General features: G+C 39.7%; 1 protein-coding gene across 1 annotated transcript; it reads right to left on the bottom strand.

Annotated features, from left to right (window-relative positions):
* Positions 1 to 100: 100 nt before the first annotated feature.
* On the bottom strand, positions 101 to 864 carry Pmar_PMAR022095 (Myosin heavy chain, cardiac muscle beta isoform, putative; the record flags this gene model as incomplete). Its single annotated transcript, XM_002771921.1, has 5 exons — positions 101 to 187; positions 240 to 315; positions 382 to 528; positions 582 to 694; positions 745 to 864. Coding segments are annotated over 5 exons (543 nt in total), but the record flags the coding sequence as incomplete, so codon positions are not given.
* Between the last annotated feature and the right edge of the window lie 527 nt (positions 865 to 1,391).

The following is a 1,391-nucleotide window of genomic DNA, read 5'->3' as shown; positions in this document are numbered from 1 at the left end:
TTTTATCATCTCAGAAGTTATTGACTTTCTAACTTTCACAAATTGAAAATATTACTTTGCATAACGCTTTGTTTCACACTGCAAAATGCCAATTTTTTTATTACTTTTCATCGACATCTTCCAATTTTCTCTCCAATTTCTTTATCATATTATTCGACTTGTCAATACAGGCCACATTATGCTCAATCTGCCGAAAATTTCATGAAATTTTCCGGAAAATTTACCAAAATTTTTCCCACTTCATCGTTCAACTCGTGACCAGTATTCGTCATACTATTATATTCCTTCAGCAATTTCTCCTTCATCTTTCGCTGCCTAAAATATACCAAAAATTTTCCAGCAAAAAATTCCAAATCGAAATTTTCCACAAAATTTTCTCACCTAGTAGCTTCTGCTCTAACCTTCACAAGAGCCTTTTCCTTAACACGCTCTTCCCCCCGCAAAACTTCAGCCTCGTTATTCAACAGCCGATATTTCTCCTCCATCTCACTGATCCGCTGGGACGCTGTTTGTATCAGTTTTAGATATCTGCGTTGAGGAAATGCAAGTGAGAGCAAGATTGCAAGATTGCAAGCTATCACTTCGACCGTTCATTCCTGATAATCTCATAAGCAGATCTACATTCCTTCTGCCGTAAGCCACACCTCTCCAACCGCTTGCGTTGCTCCGCCTCCTCCGCCATCTTCATCTGCACCTACTCCACCGAAACGCAATTAGCGCGCGCCCTGGTGATCGATTACCTACTCCCCCTAAAGCCTGCTTGGACAACTTTTTCATCGCATCCGTGTCGTGATGGAGCTTCTCTCGCTGGCCCACGAGGAGCCTTTCCCTTTGACATGCAGCAGCTTCTGCTTTAGCCAACGCCTAAGGCCGAAGTCGCTATTTATAATGGAGTTTCACCACCCTAGTGATATGAAAAAAATAGTGAAAAACATATTTCACGACTACTGCATATCACTACATATATCGCGTTTTCTTTATCGAGTTCTACTGTAACACTCTGTGGAAAACGTGTAGTGTCACAAATTACGTAAAGTGGCTTCATAATACTATAACGCCACTTCACGTAAAACAGGTAAAACTCCTATGTACCAATTATATGTAATCATAGAATAAACTAATTCTTAATATATTATGTTCTCAAAAAATACCTCCTCCTTAACCACAATACCGAACTTTTCCTACAAACTCAATAATTTCCGACAAATTTTTTTTCCCAATACCATTCATCCGTCACTACCTGCAACTCCTTTTGTTGTTCATCGCTTTTCACCAACAACCCTTTATAGTCCATCTCTGAGAGCGAAATTCAATTCCCACCAACTCCAGTGCTGATTTCTTATACTCTTATGATGATCAATCGACTCCTGCTTCATAAAAGCCGCCATAAA

Source organism: Perkinsus marinus, assembly GCF_000006405.1.
Source record: "Perkinsus marinus ATCC 50983 genomic scaffold scf_1104296962280, whole genome shotgun sequence".
Classification (NCBI taxonomy): domain Eukaryota; phylum Perkinsozoa; order Perkinsida; family Perkinsidae; genus Perkinsus; species Perkinsus marinus.
Note: the sequence above shows the minus strand (reverse complement) of the source record. Positions and strands in the feature narration are given on the sequence as shown.